The sequence below is a fragment of the Peromyscus californicus genome, unplaced genomic scaffold (assembly GCF_007827085.1).
Source record: "Peromyscus californicus insignis strain IS unplaced genomic scaffold, ASM782708v3 Scaffold_16__1_contigs__length_79575227, whole genome shotgun sequence".
Classification (NCBI taxonomy): Eukaryota; Metazoa; Chordata; class Mammalia; order Rodentia; family Cricetidae; genus Peromyscus; species Peromyscus californicus.
This window is the reverse complement of record NW_026294458.1, coordinates 29,642,650-29,669,365: the sequence shown is the minus strand read 5'-3', so window position 1 is coordinate 29,669,365 and position 26,716 is coordinate 29,642,650. Positions and strand designations below refer to the sequence as shown.

The 26,716-nt window shown below is 42.0% G+C and overlaps 1 protein-coding gene and 1 long non-coding RNA gene across 10 annotated transcripts in view; one reads left to right on the top strand and one right to left on the bottom strand.

Moving 5' to 3' along the window:
- Positions 1–26,716, top strand: part of Phldb2 (pleckstrin homology like domain family B member 2) — a 101,197-nt gene that overhangs the window by 39,699 nt on the left and 34,782 nt on the right. For 7 of the 9 annotated variants that reach the window (XM_052740813.1, XM_052740814.1, XM_052740815.1 and 4 more), the window contains 3 exons: positions 7,356–7,499; positions 8,797–8,934; positions 19,939–20,067. In XM_052740813.1, the coding sequence (XP_052596773.1) occupies positions 7,356–7,499; positions 8,797–8,934; positions 19,939–20,067 (411 nt within the window). The remainder of the gene's footprint in view (positions 1–7,355; positions 7,500–8,796; positions 8,935–19,938; positions 20,068–26,716) is intronic. The other 2 variants (XM_052740817.1, XM_052740820.1) reach the window with 1 other exon arrangement.
- On the bottom strand, positions 8,943–26,713 carry LOC128112076 (uncharacterized). Its single transcript, XR_008218837.1, has 3 exons — positions 26,582–26,713; positions 25,866–25,938; positions 8,943–9,672 (listed from the first exon to the last, which is right to left on the bottom strand). It is a non-coding gene; the product is annotated as an uncharacterized LOC128112076 (long non-coding RNA).

Here is a 26,716-nt window from a genome sequence, read left to right as displayed (position 1 = left end):
TCTGTGTCTTGCTTATATTGCCTTGCTTATATGTCTTGTTATATTGCCTGTGCGTAGATTCATCCACACACCCACTATTCTTCATGGCCTCCCACCATGAAAGGGGCATTTGAGTATACTGCACTCTCCTATTTTGTGTTTCAAAAGTCTGGTGCAAAGTTTTTATTCATTGGATGTATTAGTTGGGCGAGTTTCATTATGAAACTTCCATGCATGCCTGTGATGTAATTGGATCATATTCATCTCCTGTGTGACCCTTTTTTTTCTATCCCTCCCCATTTCTCACCCCACTTTCTGAATAGCACCCATTTAGCTTCTGCTTGCCTGCTCCTCCCATCTCATATATGAAAACATGTGAGACTGAGTTATTTCACTTAACAAGGTGGTCTCCAGTTTCAACCATTGTCCTGTGGTGGCATTCTTTCTTTCTTTCTTGTGGCGAGATGATGCTATATTGGCGTGTGTGTGTGTGTGCACATGTATGTATATGTATACATAATATTTTCTCTATACTTCATCCATTGATCAGCGTTGAGTCTGATTCATAAGTTATCTATTTATTAACAGTGAGACAATACACATGAATGTGAAGCTATCCCTGTGGAATGCTGACATGGAATCCCTAGGGTATATACTCAGGAGTGGTATTGCTGGATCGTACGGAAGTTCTAACTTTAATATTTTGAGGAATCTCCATACTGATTTCTGTAGTGGTTTTACTAAATTACATTTCCACTATCAGTGTGTTAGGGTCTCTTCTCCCCCACCCCACCACACATCCTCACCAATACTTGTTTCCCTGATGATAGGTGTTCTGACAGGGGTGAGATAGAATATCAATGTACTTTTTAAATATTGCCTTTCCCTGATATATTGTTATTTGGATTAGGATTAGTGGAAGGGCCGTGCATGTCATTCCAAATTTTAGATAATAAAATCTGAATGCAATCATTTTCTATAATACATGTTTTTATATACCTGTGACTGTTGGATCATATACTGGAAGTGGAATGGCTAAGTCCTGAATTCTGAGACTACGGTTATGAGTCACTATTCCTGGCTTGTACATTATTCATTTTATATATGAACATACCCAAGCTATATTCCTTTAAGAATATAATTGCTATGGGCAATCAGGAAAAGCTGGGAGTGGGCAAAGTGGTCTTCCCCAGGGAAGAGCACATGTCCAGTATCAAATGGTCAGCCTTGAAACCACACATATAAGTAACATTATATTGATTCAAGAGATTATATTTAAGGGTATATATATAGATAGATATATGTATGTAATAACAATGAGTGAGAAAAGAGGCCCTGAATTCTAAGGAGAGTGGGGAATGGCATATGGGAAGGCTTGAAGGGAGGAAAGGGAAGGGAGAAATGCTATAATTATATTAGAACCTCCAAAAAATTTAAAAAAAGATTACCCTTCTGCTGCACATTTTATTCCCCATGTTCTTGTTATGGCTGTGTACTGTCATAATTTTTCAATTTTCCAAACTGATAGGTGTTTTAAATTTATCTTTAGTTATGCCTAAAATAAGCGCATTTTCATATTTTAAAATACTTTTCATTTGTACCTCTTTCTTTAAAACTTCTTTGTCTAAGCTTTACTTAATTATAAAGAATGCTTGTTGGTAGCAGTAGTCTTTTATTCTTTATTTATGACCCATTTTAAAAATGTAAGGGCTTAATATTTACAGGTAGTCATAATTATTACCCAGCCTTCTGTTTGTATACTGGATTACAAGTACCTTACAAATTTGAGGATTTTTAAAATGAAGTTCAATGACATTTTTTAGTGTTATTTTTTTCCCACACAGGTTAAGAATTTTTGTATTCTAGGAAAGTTTCTAAAAATTTTCTACCATCTTTTCTGCAAAGAGAATACTTAGAATTAAAGATACATTTCATTTGGCTAAATTAAAATACCAAAATAAGAGGAGAAAAGTACTACTGCAAGTATGAGGTGGGTTTATTTCTTTAAAAATAAATAGGGTTTACTAATTAAAGTAAGCCTTAATATAATGCCATCTTGACATTTTGACCCTCATGGCCACAGAATAATAACAACAAAAGATTCTTTAATTTGGGGTTTTCATTTGTTTCTTTGTTAGAGAGATACATAACTTACTTTTAAAAATTATTTTGTATGTATAAACATTTTACCGGTAGGTATATCTGTGCACCCCGTACATGCCTGGCACCCGTGGAGGACAGAAGGCGGCCCTGGTTTCCTGAGACTGGAGTTACAGATGGCTGTGAGCAACCACATGGATGCTGGGAATTGAACCTGGGTCCTTTACAAGACCAACAAGTGCTTTTAACCCTTAAGCCATCTCTCCAGCCTAAATATTGATTCTTTAAGAAAAACATCAGGGATTTAATTCAGTAGTAAAAGGCATGAACAAAACCCTGGATTTAGGGCCCAGCACTACCCACAAAATGAAGAACAAACACACAAACAAAAAACCAACCCTGAACAGAAATGCAAATATTAATAGTAGCACTATTGACTTTAAAAAGAGACATTAGAATTTAACATCATTAATGTTAAACATAATTTAATTTAACACTAGTTTTCACATGGATTCAAGGAAGCTTGTATGTGTGCTTTTGTCTCTTTAGTTTAACTATATAACAGTACTTTCATACTGATTGTCCCTGGTCAGAAGTTCTTATATTGGGCTTGAGAGAGATGACTCAGCAGTTAAGAACACTGACTGCTCTTCAGAGGACCTGGGTTCAATTCCCAGCACCCACATGACAGTTCATAACTGTCTGTAACTCCAGTTCTAGAGGACCCAATACCCATGGCAAATACCAATGCACATAAAATAAAGATAAATAAAATTTTTTTTAAAAAAAGAAGTTCTTATGTATTATTGAACACCTCCTGTTACACATCAGGACTGTGGCTTATTAAATATGTGGTGTGCATCAATCACTTCTTCCTTCTCATTCCATCTTTATCTTAGATAATTTCTCAGAGGAGAGAAATCTCAATAGCACATCTGACTTTCCTGCTGGCATATTGAAACTTAGCAATTAGGATGGAAAGATGGAGGGAGGATCGAGGAATGAAAAGTTACTGTGTTGGGGCTGAAGAGATGGCTCAGGGGTTAAGAGCACTAGCTGTGCTCCCAGATGACCTGGGTACAATTCTCTGCATCCACGGCAGGAAACAGCGGTCTGTGGATGCAGTTCTGGGGAATCAGATGATCCCTTCTGGCTTCCACGAGCACTATATGCACATGGTACAAAGACATACATGTGCCGGGCGGTGGTGGCGCACGCCTTTAATCCCAGCACTCGGGAGGCAGAGCCAGGCGGATCTCTGTGAGTTCGAGGCCAGCCTGGACTACCAAGTGAGTTCCAGGAAAGGCGCAAAGCTACACAGAGAAACCCTGTCTCGAAAAACCAAAAAAAAAAAAAAAAAGAAAAAGAAAAAAAGACATACATGCAAGCAAAACACCTACATACAAATAAAATAAAAATGAAAACATATTTTTTGAAAAAGTTATTGGATACTCAAGAAATATAAGTGACCCCCTTTGACACTTTGGACAATTACCATCAGCCATTTCCTTACAGATTTGTGAGTTTCCATCATTTTTATTTTTTATTTCTTCTCCTTTATAGAGAGTAGCTTGATTTTGTTAAAATGGTTGAGCTCTGTGCTCTCTCTAAAGACTGCCTTCTGGAAGAAAGCTTTGACAAAAAGCTTGTCTAAACATTCAGATCCTGACAGAGGTTTTAATTTGCTCAAATAAGGTCTTGTGGAATTGGAAGCCCTGGAGATTAGCACAGGGTCCATTGAGTCAGACTGTATTGGTAGATACAGGAGACATCAAACTTGTCTCAGATGGCCACCAAGCACACTGGGGTGCAAACGAGAGGGTGATAGGTTCCAAAGGAAAAGTTTTCACCTACTTTTCAAATATAGGCATGTGATAACTCAAGAAACAGAAAACTTAGACAAACTTCCTGGCCCTCTCTTTGGGGTGTTTCTAATACTCTTCCTAATACTGTGTTTCTGGATTATTTGCTTAATGAAGTATAGTACTTGTTATTAGTTAAATTGGTCAGTGGGAAAGTAGAAAAGAGAGGAATGTTAAAACACACACACACACACACACACACACTCAAAACCTATCATTAAAAAAAAAATTTTATAGCATTTAGGAAACCTAAAATTTACCAGTCAGGAGCTTAGTTTACTGAACACTGAAAGCTGTCCACATCCTTGGAAACACAGTTTGAATGGCCTTTGTGATGCTATCTACGCCCACCTGAGGCAGCTGACTCATAGACAGCCCCAGACCTGTTTTTCAGTAATTGTTCCATCAACAGTGAAAAGCCACGCACCTCAGCAAGCTGTGGAGGTCTACAAAAAGTGGCGGGCGTAGAAATCGTCTTGTCCCTATCCTCTCTTCTTTTTTCTGTCTGTGGACCACGTTACCTCAAAGATGACATATTTGCTGATGTGCATACGGGTGCGGTATGGCTACTGGAAGAGTGCCATATTACTATAAGAATACATCCCACCATTGAAATAGAGGGTAATGTGTTTAAAATTTCACTTTTTGGTCACTGCATAATTAAAGCTATCCTGTCACAGGTTTGGTTCTCCACCAATTTTCTTTATTCTGTTAATTAATGAGATTACAATAAAACTTTCTTTCTGTTCTGTCACCAAGCATTCAGTTTGGTGACTGGAGAGATGTCTCATTGGTTAAAAGTATTTGCTGTTCCTGCAGAGGATCTGGGTTCGATTCCCAGTACCCACCTCAAATGGCTCACAACTGCTATAACTCCAGTTCTAGGGGATCTGATGCCCTCTTCTGGTCCCCTTTGGCACAGATATGCATGCAGGCAAAATATACAAATAAAGACTCTTCAAAAACAAACCAAAGCATGCATTTTAAAATGCCTCGTGAATCTATCCCAACAACTTCCAACAACCCTTATGTACCTTTATTACAGTAAGTGCTCTCTTGTCTGTTAAATATGCTCGTTGTGATAAAGTTTCTAAAAGTCCTGGGTCATGTAAATACTTAGCATTTCTGTTGTTAATTATCTTCACTCCCAACTGACACAGTGTACAGTCTGCAAACTGTCCGTTTGTTTTGTCTTCTCTAAATGCTTTGCTTCCACTGGTGACAGATATATTTAAACCCTGTTGGAAGTAGAAACCTGATATGCAGTGCTGACCCAACAGGATCCTGGCCTTCCGAGGCTTTCTGAAGGCCTTCCAAGGCTTTCCTGCTGCAGTTACTGGGCAGCGCTGTTGAGTGCCATTCACTGTTAGACACTCCTCCCGATCTAAAGCAAGCGCCTGATCACCGAGACAATAAACCCCACTCTTGTGTTAGAAAGGTCAGAAGTTGTCTTATTAGTTGGTAAGATGGTAGACTTAAGATGACAATAAAATAATGTCAAAGCTTGAAAGGCCTATGTACCTTTGTTCTAACCTACTGAGATACCAATTTTATTTTTTTTTAACTTTTTATTGTTTCTTGGTGGATTTCACATCTTGCGCTCCAATCCCATTCATCTACCCATTCCTTCGTATCTGCCCTCTGCCCTTGCAAGCTCCTCCCTAAAAATAAAATTTAAAAGGAAAAAAAATCTTGTCATGGAAGCTGTAGTGTGCCATAGTGAGATAGTGTTTCTCTTTGTAGTCCCCACTGGCTTAGAACTCACTAGACCAGACTGGTCTTAAACTCACAGAGATCTGCTTATCTCTGCCTCAGGAGTGCTGGGATTAAAGATGTGAGCCACCGTACTGGGCCAAGATTGTGAATTTTTAATTGTTCAGTCTCCTTTTGGAACTACTAAATAGGGTAAAAAAATGAATACAAATAAATAATGTAGAATATGACATGGTATAAATTTTGTTAAAGTTATAACAGGATTAGAAAACAAATTAAATAAACCCAGTGTGGTGCGCTTAGGTGCAATGATTGTTTGGGTACTCTAATTACTGTGATGTTTGTTTATTTGGATGGTTGGTTGGTTTTCTGAGACCTGGTCTGCCTATGTAGCCCTGACTGGCCTCAACCTTGATATGTAGATCAAGCTGGTCATGAATTATGGGTAGTCCTTCTGCCACGACTTCCTGCGTCCTGGGATTGTAAGTATTTACCACCATGTCCTGTGAATGATCTTTTTAAGTATTAAGGAAGAATCCTCAAGAATGTACTTAACGGGGCTGATGTTTTCATTTTTAAGTTGTGGAATAGCTGGTCACCAACTTACTCATCCAAAAATCACTTTATTCCAAGAGACGTAAAAATTAAATCATGCTATGTAACAACCCCGGCATCTCTCTTTATATAGTAAGTTTTTATCTTCCCCCGGTGATACTCAAGATAGCTAATCCAAAGTCCTGGGGAGACGAGGCAATTTTGATGTCGTCTGTTTTCTTTTTAAGCAATGGGCATGTTGGGCTTTGTACACCATCCACAACATTCCTTTCTTCCCCCGAAATTTACCAATAAATGGGTGAGACTATGAGAATGCGCTGTCACTGCATGTGCTGGGTAGTCTCGTCCCTTTCCGTGAAACCTGGGTTCTTCCATGAAATGAATGGTGACCAGGGTTGCATTTTAAGTCCCGTTGATATATTAACTATGTAAGAAGATGGTCTATAAGACCAGGTTAGTGAGGAGTGAGCTAACACAGCACATGAGGCATCCCCTAGCAATATCAAATGTGCCACTTGACGCTGTGTGGCATGGTCGTGTCAAAACTGATGTCCACCTTGTATTAGAAGCAAAAAAGAAAGTATCAATACTCTTTCGGAGGCAACCCTGATAGCAAAACCTAGCAGCGTGGCTACAGGTTTAGAAGGTTTCTACAGATAGAACTTGTAAGGAAGCTAGCAACATAGCAACATGCTGAGAGATCCCCCGCAGGAAGGTGTCAAAGGTCCAGCCTTGTTTCTGGTTCCCTGCTGTGTGTGTGTTGAACTTTGTAACACTTGGAGAAGCCACTTCATCTCTGCCTCCTGCCACGTCCTCATCTGGATAGCCTCGTAGTTCTTTGAGCTGAAAAACGATGTGAATTTGTGAATGGAAGTTGGCTTGTTGGCTCTCGTCTAGGTGTGTAATTGAGTAGAGCAGTGTAGTCTCTATGAGAAAATGCATCATGGTTCAATGGAACTTTAAAATGCTTTTTCATTGATTTACTGTGTTTGGTTGAGAAAAGGTCTCATGTAGCTCAGGCTGGCCCTCCCAGGCATACCCACGTGGAGGGACACCAACACTCGCCTTGCAGCTGCTTTAGAAGACTAATAGGAAAATTCTAGAACTGAAGTGTGAATAACTCATATCTGTTTTGCTTGACCCCAGACGCCGGAGGATATAGGTGAGGAACAGAGGACTCGGGAGTTGGCTGCAATGGAAGATGCCCGGATGGTGATTCTGAACAACCTTGAGGAGCTTGAACAGAAAGTCAAAGATATAAATGACCAAATGGATGAATCTTCCAGAGAGGTATAAGCTAGGAGCTCACTCCTCTCCCTCTCCCTCTCCCTCTCTCTCTCTCTCTCTCTCTCTCTCTCTCTCTCTCTCTCTCTCTCTCTCTCTCTCTTGTTGTTGAGACAGGGTTTTTCTGTGTAGTTTTGGAGCCTTTCCTGGAACTCACTCTGTAGCCCAGGCTGGCCTCGAACTCAGAGATCCGCCTGCCTCTGCCTCCCCAGTGCTGGGATTAAAGGCATGCGCCACCACCGCCCGGCTTTTTTTCTCTATCCCCCCTCCCCCCCATCAGCTTAGATATTTCTGCTCATTGTGGACCAGCCCTGAGAGGTGAATTCATAGAGGTCAACATGAGCAAACATTTGTTCAGTGGGAATCATTTGTAGAAGTGCCCTGCCTCACATTCTGGGGGGGTGGGGGTGGGGTGGGGGGGTGGGGGGGGTGGGGGGTGGAGGGGGGGTGGGGGAGGGGTGTGTAATCTGATGACATAGACATAAACATATTAAGCCAGCTTTAATGTACTTTATATCTGGCCAAACTTTTTTGATTAGTACGATATATGCTTTCTGATTGCAGGATCAATTGCTAAATTAATCTCTGTTTATGAAGTATTCAAATTCAACTCCACCTAACCTTTTCTGAGCATTCTTACTATGCACTGGTATCATGTAGGTACTATAAGGGGATTCACATATGAATTCAACATAAAGCCAGCTTTCTACAGATTTGCAGAACAGGAGGTAGACTCGCTTGTTTAATAGAAGCAGAAGGTAGTGGCAGTTTTAATTTTACCGTCGTATGGAGTGGCAAAAAACACAGAATTCTGCCAGGACTGGGAGGTGGAGTCTGCATGTCAGCACCCACAGATGGTGCCAATAGTCCTGAGAGCACAGTGAGGGGACTCCTCACCTGTCACCGTGTCCTGAACCCCCACCCCCGGAATCCGCCAGGAATGTGGGCCTCTCTTCTGGGGCTGGGATAATGTTCACCCCTCAGACTCCAGGGACAAGCAAGAGCTGGTTGGACTCAAGGTAGATGATTCTTGAGCTAAAGCCTAAGCAAATAGGCAAAATAGCCCTGAAGAGAAGTTGCCACAGAAAAGTGAAGCGGTCAGGTAATTAGCTTTTTAAGCCACTACATAGTGGGCTCCCCCTCCCCACTGGCTTTCTTAGACAGGCATCCCAGGTTCCATGCCTGAAACCCACCATCTGGCTGGTCAGTAACACTTGATGAGACTCTTGTTAAGCCTGCACCTCAGCAGTGGGCAGTCGTTCCTGAAGGTGAAATGTTTCTGAGCTGTCTTTTATGTCCTTAGTTGGATATGGAATGCGCTCTTTTGGATGGAGAGCAGAAATCCGAGACGGCTGAGCTCATGAAGGAGAAGGAGATTCTGGATCATCTAAACCGGAAAATCACGGAACTAGAAAAGAACATCGTAGGGGAAAAGACCAAGGTAAACGGGCTGCATTAGAATGTGCTTTTTACGGGGAAGGCGGGGGTCCCAACCCCTGGAATTGAAATGTTCAGTGGAATTACATGATTTGGGCTGAATCATGTGGCCTTCGAAAGAAGTTCTAAGGTCCTCTGTTGTCACAAACAAAGTCCTGCCAGGTAACAGACTGTAGGTGCTGAGAAACCTTCGTATCTCATGGCAGCCTGGTCCGGCTTCATGAGTAAGTTCCTTTTCCCCATGAGCCTCCCTCCTTTTCCGACTCTACTGTTGTTCGTTTGTTTGAATTTTTTTTTTATTACTTTTAGTGTACTGAGCATGCTTGTCACGAGTGTCCTTGCAGGTTGGCTTGGGCATAGTCAAACGGAGCTGCCTCATTTCTGTTTACTTTCCTGTTCATTGAGAAGATGAATGGTCCCCATTCATCTCAAGTTCCCGGCCTTGCCATTGTCACCAATGCAAGTGCGCTGCTGCTCCTTGAATAAAGGTGTTGCTGTTTTCAGGGGCGGTCCCCACACACTGCCAAGTGATCTGCAGGCCACAGGTGACACTGTGCTCAGGTCTTGCTTATGTGTTTCAGGCCACAACTTGAGTGTTAGCTGACAGCCACTAGGGAAACCGTGGGAAGTAATTTGCAGAACTTAGAATGAAAAGTGCTAGTCGGTTAGTGAGGAATTTTCCCCCTCTTGGAAATAGTATGCATTCCTCTTCCATTATGATTTAGTAACAGCTGGACTAAGCCTAAAATTTAAAATAAAATTCCAAATTAGGTTAGCAAGAAGCAAACAAGATTTAACACAGCCTTTCCTGCCTATCGTGTTCTCTATTAAGCAAAGAAAAAGGGGAAAAAAAAGTTTCAATTTGAGTAGGTTCTACTGTTCATGTGTGGAAGGAATTTCTACTGCATGTGACTTCCTTTTAAGGCTCCTATCTGGTTGAGACCTGTAAATAAGGGCATTGGATTTCATTGCCAAAGGCTGAGCTTGGAACTACTTTGTGAGAAATGGAAGCTGGTGTACACATTCCACTTGATTTTCTAAATGTCATAATTAAACTGCATAGCCTTTTCATCTCAGACTTTGTGTAGGCTCCTTCTACAACTTTCAAATTTCCAGAAACCTATTTGGATAGTGGGCATGTTTTTCTTTAGCTCACAGTCAAGTCAAAGAGTTAACTGAATAAACCTGAAGTATGGGGCTGGGAGTTAGACGACTCAGAAGGTAAAAACCCTTGCTGTGGAAGCTTGACAACCTGAGTTAGGGTCTTTTGAACCCAAATGGAAAGCCAGACATGGAGGCATGAGTCTGTAATCCCAGGATGTGTCTAATTCCTCCAGCAAGGTGGGAAGTGGAGATGGGAGAATCCCTAAGAAGCTCTCAGGCCAGCTAGCCCAGAATATGCAACACAGTGGCAAAACTAGAGAGACCCTGCCTCAAAGTAAAAGAAAATGACTAACAGCCGATGTCCTCTGACTCTCACATGTGTGCCATGGTGTGTGAATATACCCCCCCCCTCAACACACACACACACACACACACACACACACACACACACACACACACACACACACACTGAAATATAGGCAGTCTCAGTTCGTGGCTTATCTTCTTATTCAAAGACTTTGCATTGAGATATCCAGAAACTTTTGTTGGTGGTATCAGACGTCTTGTTTTGGTATAGTTAGTATTTTATCATTCAAAAATACTAATTAAATGGAATTTATGCTGTAATGATCATACTGCAGTTTGGGCCATGATGGAAATCTCATGGGGCTTAAGAACAGGGCATTACGTTCCCTGTGAACTCTCTGCCACTCCAACCAGTGTGACTGCTTATTTTTGCATAGCTCGCCTGTAGCACTGTCTCCATGTCGAGTGTCTTCCTGTCATTAGCATCAAATTCACAAAAGTGAAGCAAGTTGGGCTAATGCTGGGTCTGACTTCCCAGGGAAAGCTGTGCTGTGTTCAAGACCTAAGGGAGAGAGAAAAATCCTGCAGCATTGGCAGAAACAAGCCCAGAAGCCAGCTCAGTCCCTCCATCCCTCCTGACCAGCTATTCGAGAAGGAGAGTTCAGGGTATGGACCAGATCCTGCAGCTGTTAGGGGATTAGTGGGTCTTGGCAGGTGGAGTTATTGTCTCTCAGCACATGGTGTGAAAAATGTCAGAAACAGGCTTTGGGTAAGGGGCTCCCAAAGAGGACTGGGGCGGGGGGATCGGAAACAAAGACTGGGCCAGATGGTGTCACTACATATTCTAAACAGCCAAAGAGAGAGTGACTTACCACTGACTGCTTGGCAGAATTGTCCTATATCATAAAGAAACTTGTTCTAGCATTTTCTGACACGGGAATTTCTAGCCCTCTATGTTCGGCCGTCCCATCTGACCTCTCAAGACTTCAAGCATTTCTACACCAACCTTGCCAGTTTACCGTACCTGTACTGTTAGCACACTACTACTATTATCTTAGAATATCATCAGTTAAAATAGATACCTTCTCTCTGCATCCTAAACTTCTTAAACAATTTGACTGGCAGACACGGTGTCTCTTCTTCATTTGCCGATTCAGCATCCTTTCCATTCCAGTTGGCTTGGTCTCTACTGCTCCGTCCAATGTCTCCTTTTAAGACGTCTAAGGACTTCAGCACCTTCCAGCCCACTCTGCTTTTCAGACTCTTGTGGTTAGGCTCCTGAGTGGCATTCAATCCAGTGGACAATTTTTTCTCATGGCTTTTTTTTTCCCTGCCTTCTCCCACTTTGCTCTGTAGGTCATCCTCTCCTGGTGTTCTTGGTCTTGCACCAATGTCTGTGTCGGCAGGGGAGGGTGTGCACTTGTGTACAGGCTCATGTGGAGGCCAGAGGTCAACCTCAGGTGTTGTTCTTCAGGGACCATCTGCCTTGTCCTTTAAAAATTATTCTGTTTGTGCACGCTCTATGGCGTGTGTGTGTGTGTGTGGAGGTCAGAGAACAACTTATAGGAGTTGGTGCTTGTCTTCCACCATGTAGCCCAGGGGCATCAAAGTCAGGTCATCTGACTTAACAGCCATCACCCTGGTTCCCACCTTGCTTTTTTGAGACAGGGTCTCTCACTGGCCTGTAAATCACCAATTAAGCTAAGCAGGCTGGCTAATGAGCCCCAAAGATCACCTGTCCCTGCCTTCCCAGTGTGCCACCACACATGGATGTTTTTTAGTGTGGGTTTAGGGGATCCTTCTGTTTTCATGGCAAGCACTACACTGACTGAGATATTTCCTCAGCTCCCTTTCTCTTACTCTGATCTCTCCAGTATTCGTCTATGACCTGGACTCAGTTCTTTTATCCTGGTATTTCTTTTTTTTTTAAATTTATTTATTTATTATGTATACAGTGTTCTGTCTACAAGTATCCCTGCAGGCCAGAAGAGGGCACCAGATCTCATTACAGATGGTTGTGAGCCACCATGTGGCTGCTGGGAGTTGAACTCAGGACTTTTGGAAGAGCAAGCAATGCTCTTAACCTCTGAGCCATCTCTCCAGCCCTATCTTGGTATTTCTTATAAAGCCATGGCTTCTATTAACCTGGTATGATGGTGACTCGCATGCACACGTCTAGCCAACAACTCTGTTCTGAACTTGCGTAGCCCACCTGACATCTCCCCACAGATATTTCATAGCTGTTTTCAACTGAACATATCCACAATGGAACTCTTGATCTCCTACTCCTTGTGGGTCACATCTGCTTTCTCTCCCCCACACACATCCTCCAGTTTTCTGAATCTAAGAACGTTCAGCTCTACCCAGTTGATGGCTCCAGCAGGAACCTGGATGCTGATTTTAACACACCCTTCACCATAACATAATCTATGACCACAGCGTTTTTTCAATTACTAAAGTCTCTACATCTCCCCTGACAGCATTCTCTTTGAATTCATCAAAATCCCTTCTTTTCGCTTTTGGGCTTTTGCCTCTTCGGTCCATTCTGTTCTTCAGTCCATTCCCTTCACATCTTCAGTCTATTCCATTCCCTTCACATCTTCAGTCCATTCCACTCTCTTCACATCTTAAGTCCATTCCGTTCTTTAGTCCATTCCCTTCATATCAGCCATGCTACTTCTTTTTTTAAAAAACAGAAATTAGGTCATAGAATTCTTTTAACTCTAATTCAAGTTGCACTGAGATGTAGCGTGGGAAAAGTTATCCACACCTAAACTTTCCTGCCAACCGTCACCGTCCTCCCCACACTGAGGCCCCTCTCACTGTGGCTTTCTCACTGTTTGTGCTGAGATCTCCTCTGCCTCACCTCCTCCTGCCTCACCTCCTCCCCACCCAGGCCATTCTCAGTGGCTGCTCCCCCACCTGGACCTCCCTTGTCATAGGCCGCACCTTGTTTCTGTCTCCAGGGGCACAGCTTTACTATTAGTTTTCCAGAAAGGGTTCCCAGTGTTTTCTAGTCGGGAGCTCATCTCTCTTATTGCTCTTTCAATCCTTTCGTCATGGCACTTTATTATTTGCATTTGGGGGGATTATTAGATATGTATTTCCCCCTCTAGCCAATGAGACAAGGGAAGCACTGTTACCACTGTTTATCCAGCTTGTAGTAGCTTCCAAAACTCTGCCCAGTGTGCTTGGGGAATATTGTCCTTGGACTCCCCTGCTAACAGCCGGTCCAGGCTGGGCATGACAAAAGGAAAGGGAGCCAAACACCTGCCAAAGAGCTGTGTGCAGCCAAGTGTCAGGACAGCTGGGATGGGCTGCCCGCGTGCACATGCCAGAGGCCTGTAATCACACTGCCAGTCAAGCCAGGGTGTAAGACAGCAGGAGGAAATGGCCTTTGCCCTTTGGGATTATGTTTCCCTTTCCACACACCTGTTGCTTTGCTCAGACATAAAGCGGGGAATGAGGAAAGTAAAACCTGAAGATATCCCCAGTGGGCAAGCTCTGATTCAGATGCTCCCAGCACATCCTGTAATCCTGCTCTACTTTTTTTTTTTTTTTTTTGAGATTTTTATTTATTTCACATGTATGCGTGTTCTGCCTGAATGTCTGTCAGTGCCCCGTGTGTGCAGTTTCCAAGGAGTCCAGAAGAGGGCATCAGATCCCCCTGGAACTGGAGTTTTATAGAGATGGTATTGAGCCATTGTGTGGGCACTAGGTATTGAACCCTGGTCCTCTGGAACAGAAGCCAGTACTCATAACTGCAGTCATCTTTCCAGCCACCTGCCCTAGTTTCTTGCAGACGAGGAAGGCCTAGAAACACAGGAAAAGTGCTTAATATCATAACAGAATTCAGATCTTGATATGAAAGTGCTGACAGTGTTTCCTTGGCGCTTGAGACTGGTCTTTCATTTTATTTAGTTTACCTGGTTTGGGGACTATGATTTTATTTTACTTACTTAAAATTGTACATATTATATGTGATAATTATATGTTACCACATAAAATGGAAGTAATTACACATACACGATAAAATATGGATAAGACATACATACATATATGTCCATTACTGAACATTTTTTCTCTTGGTTCTTGGTCTAGCTCTTCACTCATCTTGGGGGAACCATGGTCGGTTTGTTTCCATGTGACTCTTGAGATAAAGGCCCCCTCCCCTGCCTGTTGCTATTCTGGGATAGTAACCATATCACACATATAGCCACTATAAACGTAGATAAACCCTGAACAAATACGAGTTCCTGACTTCACCATGAACTCAGAGGGGATGTTGATTTAGTAAGGCACTAAGCAAAGAGACCATCATCCCTTTTTGCATCACATTAAGCAAAGAAAGGAGAGGGGGTTGTTTACCTTGACGACAAGGTGGGGAGGCTACACACCACATACACCCAGGCCCCTGTACACCCGGGCTCCTGTACACCCAGGCCCCTGTACACCTAGGACCCTGTACACCCAGGCCCCTGTGCACCCAGGCTCCCATACACCCAGGATCCTATACCCAGGCTGGGTTTGGAAAGGTTGAAATTTCTCCTGTTTTCTCTCTATTCCCTCCCTACTTCAAGAGCAAAGCTTGATTTGGGAGAAAGTGTGGACACGCGCATCTTTTTTGTATGTTTTTTTCTTTTATCTTTGTCTATTTTTGACTATATTAAAAATAGCTTCTCAACTTCCTCTCTTTTGAAATTATCTTAACATATAAGAAGTACAATAGTCACTTGGGCTGAAAATCAAACATGATGTTCAAAGGAAAGGCCCACTTCCTTACTTTTGGTTAAGTCTTTCCATTACCCAGATGATAATCATAAAACTCAAGCTATTCTTTCCTTTGAAGATGAATCTTTTGTTGCTTCATCTATTTGTATCTACGTTGTGGGACTGTGGCCATCCTCATCTACACACACTGAACTGTGAGCTGAAGCGTAGGTCACTGTCACCATGACATAAATCCAGGATGAAAACTGAAAATCTCTAGCTGTTCTACAATAAGCAAATATCACTGCATGTGACGTGGCTACGTTTTATTTCTCATTATCATCTTGCCAAAGTACCTGCTACTTCCTCCCTGTCCTTCCTTCAGAGCCCCAGGGGAAGGCAGCAGCCTGGCTCACATTCCTGGCAGGTGTTAATACCAGGAGGGTAGCACATTTGCCAGGTCACAGTTAGGGTTAGGAGGAGCCGGCCTTTCCAGGGCCTCTTTCTTACATTTCAAAGTCAGCTCCCTGGCTAGAGGAAGTGGAATTAGATCGTGGGATTTGAGGATTAAAAACCAACTGGATTCCCGATAGGACTTTTTTTTTTTTTCTCTAGTGTTTCTTGATTACAGAAGTCCTCTGTTCAGATTTCCCTGTTTTTATACACAGACTACTCATTAGCTGTGTAAATAAAGGGCAAGTAATTGATTGCAGGTTTGAAACATTGGCTTATCTGTTGGCTGATCAGTGAGTCTATTGGGATACTCACCTCCCAAGCTTACACAGGTTTTAGGAACTGGAAGGAAAGGGTTGCTCAGTGTGTTTGGGGAAAGCTGTGAAAGGCCTTCCCCTTGACTCATGGCTTGGGCGTCATAGATTTAACACCTTGCTGCATCAGTTCCAAACCTGAGCCAGAGCTCCACCTATCAATGCGGCCTGAGTACCTACTGTGTGCTGTGGTCTGAGCTAAAGCATCTGAAAATGACAAACGTGGACTTTAATTCTTTAATTTAATACCGAAGAGCCTCCTCTCTCTACCTCCCATCTCACTGGAGGAGTGTTGGCATTACAGACACATGCTGCCACATCAACTCCACATGGGCTCTGGACACTCAAACTTGGAGTCTCCAACTTGAGTTATTTCCCCAGCCCATAGGAACAATATTTGGTTGATTTTTAAATTACTGGTTTTTGTCATTAGAAAAATGAAACTGTAAATGCCTTTGCCTCTCCTAGTCCCAGACATTCTCAATCTGACAACATGGAAGAAAACAGAGAGAATTTTTTTGACCATTTCTTAGTCTGTCTTATATCTCTCTGTTTGTGACTGAGTCAAGTTTTGGAAATAGTATCTGTAAATTCTTGCGGCGATGTTCCAGTGAGTAAGTAACCAGGGCAGGGGACCAGAGGACTAAAAGCATTTTTGCAGTGAAAAGAGAATGAACAACCCTTCTTTTGTCTATCTCCAGTTCTCTCTTTATCTTTAGTAAGTGAATGAACAAATCATCTGCATAAACAAAGACATCCAGCTGTCTGCATCCTTACATTCCACAGCCACAGGTTCAACTAATCAAGAGTCGGTAGTATTAAAAACAACAACAAATGTCTGTACAAAACACATGTAGATGTTCCTATCATTGTTCCTTGCCCAATTCTGGACAACAGCTGTTTGCACATCATTTCCATTGTGTTAAACATAGTAATCTAGAGGGGATTTAAGCTATGAGCGAGGAGCGGAGTGGGTTACATGCAAATGCTACACCATTTTATAAAAGGTTTGAGCATGCCTGGACTTCATTAACCTTGGTAGTCCCAGAAGCAATCTCGTAAAGGTACTGAGGGGCCACGACACAAGCTAACATGTGTACACTGATTTCTACTTCAATGTATCTGTGAATAACTTACCATTAACTTTGTATGAGAAGAAAACTTAAATGTTCAAAACAGGCAGGACCTAATAATGGGCATTGACCCAGCTGAATTTTGCCCATGCACAGCCAGAAAACAAGGCCAACCCAGAACAGAGAATGGTCCCTAAAGGAGCAGCCAACCTCTGAGCACATGAGTCTGCTCTTGCATTTATAAGTGTCTCCTTGTAAACGGGGTTTTTGCTGGAGAATAGCCTGTCTTTACATAGCCTTATTTTTTCAACAAAGCAAAACTTGTTACATTTTAGTCATTTATTTCTTTAAAATTGACTTAAATCTTAAAAGAAGAACAAACCTTTTAAAAAAACATTATACTTATTTCTACTTTGGTGTTTGGAAAATACCACCATGTCTATTGTCTTTAAAATAGGGGTATTTACTCTCATAAACCTGGTAAAGGGAATAACCCTCCATTTTAAAAATTTACCTGTGAAAAGCAAGACACCTTGAACTCTGGAATACTTTTTTTTTTTCCTTCCTGTGGAAGGTGATGTGTTAGCTCTAAGTGCCTTTGGTAATTTTCCTTTGAAAACTTCCTGCGCTATCAATAGAACAGAGGAATATTCATTTCTTTCTGGCTCGGAGTTGTTCTGCCCAGGGCTCCCAGGGAGTGATGTCACCTCTGTGATCAGTGTGAGCCCACCTGCCACTAATCCTCTTTGCATCCTTCCCCTCCCTGGCTTCCTCTGCTCTGGCTTTGGCCCCACTGAGCTTTTGCTCTGGGACCAAAGCAGTGGTCGGAGCATTCCTGGTATACGCTGTGAAGGTGCAGAAGGTCCTAATGGTGCCTGCTTGCATAATTCTTCTAACTGTGCCCTTGTATGGAATTGTGAAACGTTTCCAGCATCTCAGACAGAAGGCACTATGCAAACATGAGGTACTTTCTTTTTTTCCTCACAAATTCTTTGTTTGTGTTTATTATTAACAATTTGAAACGCTGAGCGCATGGAGCAATGATTTAGTAGTGTCTTCGGATTTGAGACCTGTGTCGGAGAGCAGCGGTGTTCTATCTTACCCAATATCCTAATATCGTATCACTCTTTCCTACCAAAATAACTTTATATTGCAGGCCCTTGCCCACTTGATATTTAATTATAAGGCGTAGTCTTCTTTTTTTTTTCCTGTCTAGAACTAGAGTTGTTGCCAAGTCTGATGACACAGTATTTAGAAATAGAACTCTTTTGGGATATACTTCTTCTGCTGTCTAAATCAGACTGTCTTTGATCCACAGGAAATAAACAGCATTTTCTTAGCCAGAAATCAGCAAGTGTTGGGTATTGCTATTTATGTTAAGGGATGGATATTGATTCTGAAACTCATGAGTGAACCTAGCAGGGACCAGGGTGTTTGGTCTTTGTGCACAGCTTCTCTGTTAATGGTGCCCTGGCTTTCTCCTAGCCAGCCAGTGAGCAAGTGGACCACTGAAGCTTGGAGGAATTGTCTTGCACTTCATTCATGTGGTTGTAGAATTATCCTAGATTGATAAATGGGGTAGCGTTTTCAAGTTTATGACCTCCTGGTTCAATTATTTTGCGGAAAATAAAAACGGATTCGTAAACTACCTTTGAAGATTTAAAATCACCTCAAAAGAAGTGGAGACTCACCTGAACCTAGATGGATGTTAATGTTACACAGCTTTAGATTTGAACCATAACAGCTTTTTCAAGAATCTAGGGCTGGGTGTGGTAGCGCACGCCTTTAATCCCAGCACTAAGAAGGCAGAAGCAGGTGGATCTCTGAGTTCGAGGCAAGTCTGGTCTACAGAGTGAGTTTCAGGATGGCCACAGCTGTTGCACAGAGAAACCCTCTCTCAAAAAAACAAAAAACAAACAAACAAGAAGAATCTAGATGTGTGTTTGTGCAGGAAATCATGGCCATTTTAATAAAACAAACTTATGTCACAGAACTCTTTGAAATCTTCATCTTTTTAAAAAGAATCTTTTGTTCTAGAAGAGGCGTAAATCATTTAACTTACTGAAGAGGATTAAATCACAGTGGATTTGTTGACACTGAAAGTTACTCGTGGGAATCTTGCCTAAGCTTCCCTTCAAATAGTGTTTAATTCAAGAGGGGCTCTATGGGGCCACACCACTGTTGCACACAGCACTTCCCAGTTATAACACAGAGTCACTTTGGTATGTGTGACATGGAGGGATTTAATAGTTTCTTTCCTCTTTTTTTCTGCGGACTCTTGGAGTTTGTCTCTTCATAATTTCCGTGTGTGTGTGTGTGTGTGTGTGTGTGTGTGTGTGTGTGTGTGTGTGTATGGGGGTGTTATTTTAAGGAAGCCTGTGTCTTAGCTTTGTGTCCGATCTGCCTGATTTTCCTCCATTGCCCCTTGAATCAGTCTGGCCATCATTTCTCCCCTCTCTTGGTGCCTGAGTTAGATCTGGTTGCTGGATGTTCTTGCTTCATCTCAGAGCTTTTCCCCGTTGCTAGAACCATTTCAGATGAGAAGGCTTCCAGGAGTGTGCCTAAAGCACTTCTGACCCGAGAACAGGCTGGAGTCATTTCCTGAAGCAGTCTAGCAAATGCTCTAGCAGTTTGGATCATGACGGTACTTCAAGGTAAATAAATGGCCCCTTTCTTTTATCCAGTTTTCTGACCAAAGACTCTTGGCCAGGATAACATATGATATGGTTGGCATCTCTTTCATTCCTTGTGGACCAGGGACCAGCATTCACCCTTCCCACTGCCCTACCACCACGCCGTAGGTGGCAGCAGGAAGGAGGGAAGGAGAATGGCCGGCAACTGTCGGTACCTGGTGAAGGAGGCTGTCTGAAGGAGGCAGAGTCTTCCCCTCTGCTTTTATCTCTCTGCCCTAACCACTAACAAGCTTTGTTTGTTCCTTCCTAGTGTATGCGTGTGCCTGTCTGTTCCCAGTGGGGGATGTTCGCTCGCACCTGCCTGGGGTGTGAAGGTTAATGTCCGTTCTTCTGTTTTCTGATTTCGGAACTTCAGGAGAAGGAAAAGCTTGATGCTGAGAGGGAAAAGCTAGAGAGGCTTCAGGAGCTTTACTCCGAGCAGAAGACCCAGCTGGACAATTGTCCTGAGTCCATGAGGGAGCAGTTACAGCAGCAACTCAAGAGGGTCAGTAGCAAACAGGAATGCATTGCTTGTTTGGTTCACTTTTTTTTTTTTCTTTGCTATTAAGTTCTGCTTCTGTGTGACTTACCACTTCGCAGAGCATACATTTGCCTAAGTTCTTGCTTTTAGATCCTTAAAAGTGGAATTGTGCATGCTAACAGCGTGTATGGTGCGATGTCAATCAGCTGAAAAATTCCGTGTTAGAATTCTGTCTCTAATTTATAAGGCAAACGTGTTTCTGGAGACCTTCTTGGTAACTAAGGAGGAATGGTTCCTGACTTGTAATTGTCACCAAGGGTGTGGCATTTAAATTACCTGGCATTTTCCTCTACTGCATTGCAGGTACTCTTTGTTCTTGAATGTCTTTCTTCATAGCCTGATTTTATGCTCTTATTTAAACATTACCCTGCGCTGTTTGCGCCCGCTTCTTGACTTTTTTTCTTGCTGCTGTTTGGAGACATTGAACTTATTAGCGTGATGACAGCAGTCAGTCACCAGGATCAAAGAAGCAGAGTATGACATGCTTTCGACATCTTCTCCTACAGGCGTGTTGACTTTGAAAAGGGCCCTGGAGCATGTGCCTGCTAGTTTGAATGTTACCAGCTCATTCTCCTATTCCTAATGTTGGCAGGCTTTAATGGAGCCTGCTGGTTACTTTCTGGAAAGAGACTCCATAAGTGGATAACTTCACAAGCGCTGGCACGGCCACATATTATTTCAGAGTATCTTGACAACGGGGTCATCTCTGAACCAGCAGCCCAAATCCACAGTGATCCCTGGGAAGTAGGCATTAGCAGCCTTGCGCCTCTCAAGGAATCATAGGAATAGTAATTAGTCCTAAGTGAGTAACAATTTCTGATTTCAAATGAGTAGACAAGAAGCCACCTTTTCATTCAAGCTCCACTTTGTACCTTGGAAGAACGAGCAAGTTGAAAATTAGGTACAACAGTACTCTTGAAAAAAAATTCTATAACCTTTATTACAAAAAAATGCTTGATATTTCTTGGAACATTGCTAAGCAATGAGAAATCGCAATTAAAACGGTTTCATGTATTGCAGAGGTTGAAAGAATTTTAAGAAGGTAGACGTGGCGCCATATTCCTTGTCTCAAATAAACAAATATTAAAAAGTATCCAATGCAAACAAGTTAAACTACAGCCTAACAAACAGCATTTATTTCTTACAATACTATTTAAAGAATGTTTTAACAAGCTGTCTTTCCCCTTCACTTATTTTATTCTGTAAAGCTGAACTCAGCTACCAAGAAAAGAAAACTACCTGGCCCTTGATATCACAGTTCTTTGGGAACTTTGCAATAAAAATAATTTCAAAGAGACTAGTATTTTAGTTTGTAATTATGTTTATGCCAGTTCACACAAAAGATGGGGATGCTGGATTTTATATTCATTTCTTGATTTGTTTTTTTTTTTGAACTCTACTTACTGCTAATGATTTAGCACTCTGTTCATGATTTTTGTCTAAGTCTGTACCATGCTTATAGATTTTATTCTGTTGTTGTTCATGTATCTGTGTTCTTCATAAGCTTTGCTTCTAGATTCTATCTGGAACTGGAGGTTGTTAATATCACCAATGACTGTTTGCATTATCTGATTCCTTAGGATAACTCATAAATCTATCTATGACCTAAAAATCATGACTCAAAGGAAGGAAATGATATAAACAGTGTTTTCATCATCTAAAAACAAAGACTCCTTCCTCATCCTCTCCAAACAGGAGGGAAAATCTGACCATAGGCCCTTTCCTTAACCAGTGGTAGCATCTCCTCACCTCAGAGAGACCTTGGAATCCTGTTGCCTAGTCTTGGTATCTGTGTAACTCTTCACCAGTTTCTTGACTTCGCCAACAGAAAGTTTCTGTCCACCCCCACAGGAAGTTCATGTATTAGAAACCTCCTGGGATGTCATAGCACATTTCTCCTCAGACTACAAAAGCTTCCCAGAGCCGTAAAACTAGGTCAATATGTCTGTTTTCTGACAACGAGTTCCACTAGATGGCATGCTGCATGAGATAAAAAGTAATAACTAAGAGGACATGTAAAATCATTTTCTTAAGCGGTGTGCTGCCTTGAAACCCCGAGCTGAACTGTCGTGGCCGAGTGGCTCATACACTTGTGACATCTTGCCGCCAACTCACTGCTTCAGGGTCAGAACAAACGTGCAGATGATGACGTGTGGCTCCTGGTTGCTGTTTAGTCCTGGGCTTGCCAGTCCTGGGCTGCTATCAGTGACAAGCAGAAAGCTGAGATTGAAGGTGCCTTTTATTTGCCAGGAGAGTTTCTGCTCTTACAGTGGATGAGGCAGACACCTAGCTGGGGCAGTATTCTAAAGCTGTTTGTAGTAACCATTCCTCTAGATCAGTGGTTCTCAATCTGTGGGTTGTGACCCCTTTGGGCGGTCATATATCAGATATCCTGCATATCAGATATTTATATTACAATGCATCACAGTAGCAAAATTACAGTTATGGAGTAGCAACGAACTAATTTATGATTGGGGGTCACCACAACTTGAGGAACTGTATTAAAGAGTCACAGCATTAGGAAGGTTGAGAATTGGTCTAGATTGTTGATTTTGGCTTTTTGACTTTTAAAAATTCTATGCAGCGACACCTATAACTAGAAGTCCCCTTTTCCATCACTGGCTCTAAATATTTTTCCCCCATAGTCTAAGAAAAGTCATTCAACTTCTGTGGACCTCACTGTCTTTCTGTGTAAGAGCGGAAGTCAACACGCTTGCCTCTTTCCATATCGCAAAAGCATGAGGACTGTTTGACGCCACCTCATGATATGGAGAGAGGTTTACACACCCTGTGCTGCATCTCAGTTTGCCTCCCATTGAGAGATTATTTCCACAACCACATCCAGCTGTACCACATCTGTTCCCTTTCTGTCCCTCTGATCGGCAATGGAAACCTAAACATCTGCTTGTAAATGTCTGCCTTAAAAACTCTCAAAAAAAAAAAAAAAGAGTTATCTCACAAACACAGAATGGCCCCGCATTTTCTTGATGCAGCTGTCACGTGTCTTCCTTTGCCCTTCCATCTGCGAGCCAGTGGAGGGGCGTGATCATGTGCTGTCCTATCGCTGAGTGAAAGTTTTGTTCCATTTTTCATTCAGCAATGCATGTACTTGACCGAGAGCTGCCTGTGTCTGTTCTCCTATCTCAAACTCTGCCTATCTCAAATTCCATTCCCACATTCTCGCCATCTAGACTCTTTAAAGGCTTTACTGCCCTCCCCATAGCTTTCCTTTCAGCGTTCATATACACACTAAGTTGCCTGAGGAGACAGTTACACTCACAGAATCTCGGTGCTGAGCTTAGCTGAGTTTTCCGCTTTTCTATCTGGTGTGCTATTATTTTCATTCAGTAGTTTAAATATTCACTACAAATCAATAGGTGACCCCTGTTGCTGTCTTTCAGGGTTAAAACGACACGTGTTGTATAGTAGCCACATGTGGAGTAAGCAGCTGGCTAGTATAGTGTATGCTGTGAGCCATATGCGCACTTAAAAGATGATTCATAAGCCAACAGGGGGACTTTAAATTTTTTATCTTAATTACCTTTAACCCCCAAATTAAGCTTAACTGGGAGAGCTTGAAAACTTAATTATATGTGCTCTTGTGAATAAATACGTCATCTAGTACATTACTTCAAGACTGAAGACATTTTGTTCAAGATACAACATTTTAATGCTCCCCTAATTAATTCCTATAATTAAGCAATTCTGATAAGCTGAAAATGTTAGTCAAAGTCTAGACATTGAGATATTGAGATACCCTTGGAAAACCAATAAGTGTGTATATGTATTCAAATTTTCTTAATACATCTTCATAGTTTTTAAATTTTGGCCTAGATGAATTTAGTGTCTTTCTCCCCCTAACACCCAACAGACACACAGACACAGACACACAGACACACACACACACACACACACACACACACACACACACACACACCCCCCATCTCCTGCCAAGAGAGAGTCTCACAACTCAAGATCCTTCTGCCTAAACTTCCAGAGTGCCGGGATTATAGACATGTGCTACCACACCCAACTTCAAATGTTTTCCAAATTGTGTTTTTCTTGCTCTTATGCTTCCTAAATCCAGTGTGCATCAGCATAATAACCTTGTTGGTATAGTTTTGTCTGTAATTTCATAGCAACCAATAGCCTTTCTGTGACTCATCTCTAGAATATAATTTATTGCAGAGACAGAAAGATTCCATTTGAATAAAAAGCATCATACTTTATCAACAAGCAAAACCCAGAAGGAGGATGAGTTAGTGTGATACAGGGTTTATCAAATCATTGCTTTAAACTCTCTTTGATGATTTAATTGAACAATAGCAACAAGGAATGCCCCCTAAGTGTCTCAGCTCTGCAGAGCTATTAGCCACACTGTCCAACTGCCTCTTTCTTTTGGCCAAATATTTTTATGGTATAATTAAAAAATATGCTACACAGACCACATTTGTAATTCTGTTAGTGGCTCCCGAAGTAAAGCAGTATTTTTTAATGGACTCAAGAATAATTTATACCATGTGTCCCAACCCCAGCACAAAGGCAATGAGTGAATACATTCCTGTTTTCAAGAACATTCAGAAGTTGAAGACTGTCTACTCATATTCATCATCTTTGAGCTTTAACTACCTTCAAGATTATTCATGGGGTAGTGGTGCCTAACTTTTTGAATCTCCATCTTAGTTAGGGTTGCTATTGATGAAACACCATGACCAAAGCAACTTGGGGAGGAAAAGGGTTTATTTAGTTTACATGTCCCAAGTCACAGTCCACTGAGGGAAGTCAAGGCAGGCACTCCAACAGAGCAGGAGCCTGGAGGCAGGAGCTGATGCAGAGGTAGAGGTCTTGGAGGCATGCTGCGTACTGGCTTGCACCTCATGGCTTGCTTAGCCTGTTTTCTTATAGAATCCAGAACCACCAGCCCAGGGGTGTTCCCTCCCCCATGAATCACTAATTAAGAAGATGTCCTACAGGCCTGCCCCCAACTCAGTCTTAGGAAGGCATTTTTCTCAGTTGAGGTTCCTCCTCTCTGATTGTGTTATATTGACATAAACCAACAGTACAGTCTCCCTCTGTTCCTGATGAGAGCTTTGAGTCTACTCTTTCCAACGAGGAGATTTGTGCACAATTATAATGGACCCATAAAGGCTCAGAGAAAGAATCTTGCTTTCCAAATACCTTTTTTTAAAAGATGTATTTTTAAAAAAATGATGTGTATGTTTATCCACGTCTCTGTGTTGGTATATGCATGTGAGTACAGTTTTACTCAGATGCCAAAAGAGGCTATTAGATCCCCCTGAAGCTGGCGTTAGAGGCAGTTGTGAGTGGTTGCTGGGAACCAAACTCAGGACCTCTGAAAGGGCAACGTGTGCTCTTAACTGCTGAGCCATCACTCCAGCCCTCCAAGTGGGTTTCTTGGGAGTTGTGTGCTCACAGCAAAGCCGAGGAGAACAATCAGAGCCTTCCCACATGTTACCTGCCTCATACAGGCATAGGCTTCATTATTAATGTTCCTTGCCAAACTACTGCATTCTCAACAGACTTCCTGTTCAGGTGCTGCTGACTGCTCCCTTCAATCAAATTTCTTTAGGATATAACCCTCCTCTATAATTTACAGTCAATAATATAATGATATATAATAAACATTTATTGCATGGCTGCTCAACATTTATATATTTTAACTTATGTGTATATACTTTTTTATTTGTGTGTACATTAGAAAACAATTGTTAAGAAACTCAGCTGGGTATGATAGCACATACCTGTAATCCTAGCACTCAGAAAGTTGAGATAGGAGGGTGAGCTACAGGTGAGCTAGACCCATACAGAGAGATCCTATGCAGGGAGAGAGGGGGGTGGGCAAAACAAGGAAAGAAAAAAAAGAGAAGAGATAAGAGAAACAAAATTGAAAAGAAAAATAAATACTAGACATAAAAAAGGCTTACTGTTTTCTCCTTCTACCCCAGTGGATTATTATATTACCACATTTGGAGTATGTGTATCCTCTGATCTACTTTTGGACTAACTTGTGAACTATTTGAATCTGTTATTAATTTATTTTATAATTCTTATGTAAACTATAGAAAACAATAACTTTCTTAAGAGACTTTGTGGAAATCTTTTTACACTTCACTGTCCACTTGAAGCCATCTACTGGCTTTAAAGAAAAACTTTGCATACACAGAAAGTCCGAAAACAGTTGGTGAAGTAAAAATTACCCTCTGCGGGGCTGGAGAGATGGCTCAGAGGTTAAGAGCACTGGCTGCTCTTCCAGAGGCCCTGAGTTTAATTCCCAGCAACCACATGGTAGCTCACAACCATCTATAATGAGATCTGGCACCCTCTTCTGGCGTGCAGGTATACGTGTAGGCAGAACACTGTATACACAATAAATAAATAAATAAATAAATACTAAACAAAAAACTGCCCTCCGCACCATACGCCCACCATTCCCTCTAACAGCCATGGCTGGGCTTACCTCCATCACCTTGTTCTAGCCCCACACAGTGTCGTAACCAGACATCTGCATTAGAGTGAGCATTTCTGATTGTTATTTCTTCATATTGGGAAGGCTGCAGCCACGTTGGTGTGCTTCATTTTCATTCCATTTTCT